Source organism: Procambarus clarkii, chromosome 54 (genome assembly GCF_040958095.1).
Source record: "Procambarus clarkii isolate CNS0578487 chromosome 54, FALCON_Pclarkii_2.0, whole genome shotgun sequence".
NCBI classification, from domain to species: domain Eukaryota; kingdom Metazoa; phylum Arthropoda; class Malacostraca; order Decapoda; family Cambaridae; genus Procambarus; species Procambarus clarkii.
In genome coordinates, this window is record NC_091203.1 from 8,331,493 (window position 1) to 8,332,354 (window position 862).

Genomic DNA, 862 nt, shown 5'->3' on the forward strand with positions numbered 1-862 from the left:
TGCAACACTAAATGCTTGTTCTAGTAAGCCTTTTTTTTTTTGCAGTAACAGAAAAAATGGAATACATAATGAAGGAATTATCAAAATTGACATTTTTATCAGGGGATATCCTGAATATTGTCAAAATGACGGAAACCCATATGTCAAAAACACATGGAGATATACCAATCCTGGAAGACATTCTTCCATCCCCACTTGAAACTGTTGAGCAGGTGGAAAGTCTGTCACATGAGCTAAAAGTTAACAGTGAATATAAAAAGAGTATGGTAAGTGTTGCTTAATTCTTTTAGCCTGAGTATGGTAAGTGTTGCTGAATTTTTTTAGCCTTGTACATATGTCTTTTGATTAGTTTTTTTGCAGATGAAGGAAGGTGGGGTGGCACATAATTGATTGTTCAGTGTTATGTTTAAGGTACAAATAAAACAAAAGCAAAAGTTACTCAAATTCGTTGATTTTTGTAATAGTTAAGAAGGAAAATATTTTAATGCTATTTATTTAATACAGTTGGAAATTAGAAAATCTAATGTTGAGATTGAAAGATATATATTATTCTCTATTACCTTACAGCTTATGCATTATTTTAACAGGTCCAGACGCTGTCTCAAATGGGCGGTGCAAGCTGTGGAGACACAGTGAGACGAATGATGAGGAGGATAGGGACCTATGGGGTCTGGTCTCAGTATTCACTCGTTGGGCGCAAGAGGAAACGTGTCTTCAAAACCTTGGATATTTGTAATGTAATAATAAGTACGTAAATTTGACATTTTTTTGGATTATATATATGTCTGCATGTATTATGTATTATACTTGCATGCTTGTTAATGACTTGTATTCTAGTCTTGTGGGTATCTCCTTTCTCCTA

The 862-nt window shown here is 33.9% G+C and overlaps 1 protein-coding gene across 1 annotated transcript in view; it reads left to right on the forward strand.

Moving 5' to 3' along the window:
• Positions 1-595: 595 nt before the first annotated feature.
• LOC138352513 (uncharacterized) overlaps positions 596-862 on the forward strand; it is a 1,729-nt gene continuing 1,462 nt past the window's right edge. Inside the window, exon 1 of the mRNA XM_069305012.1 lies at positions 596-747. Within this exon, the coding sequence (XP_069161113.1) occupies positions 606-747 (142 nt within the window). The 5' untranslated portion in view covers positions 596-605. The remainder of the gene's footprint in view (positions 748-862) is intronic.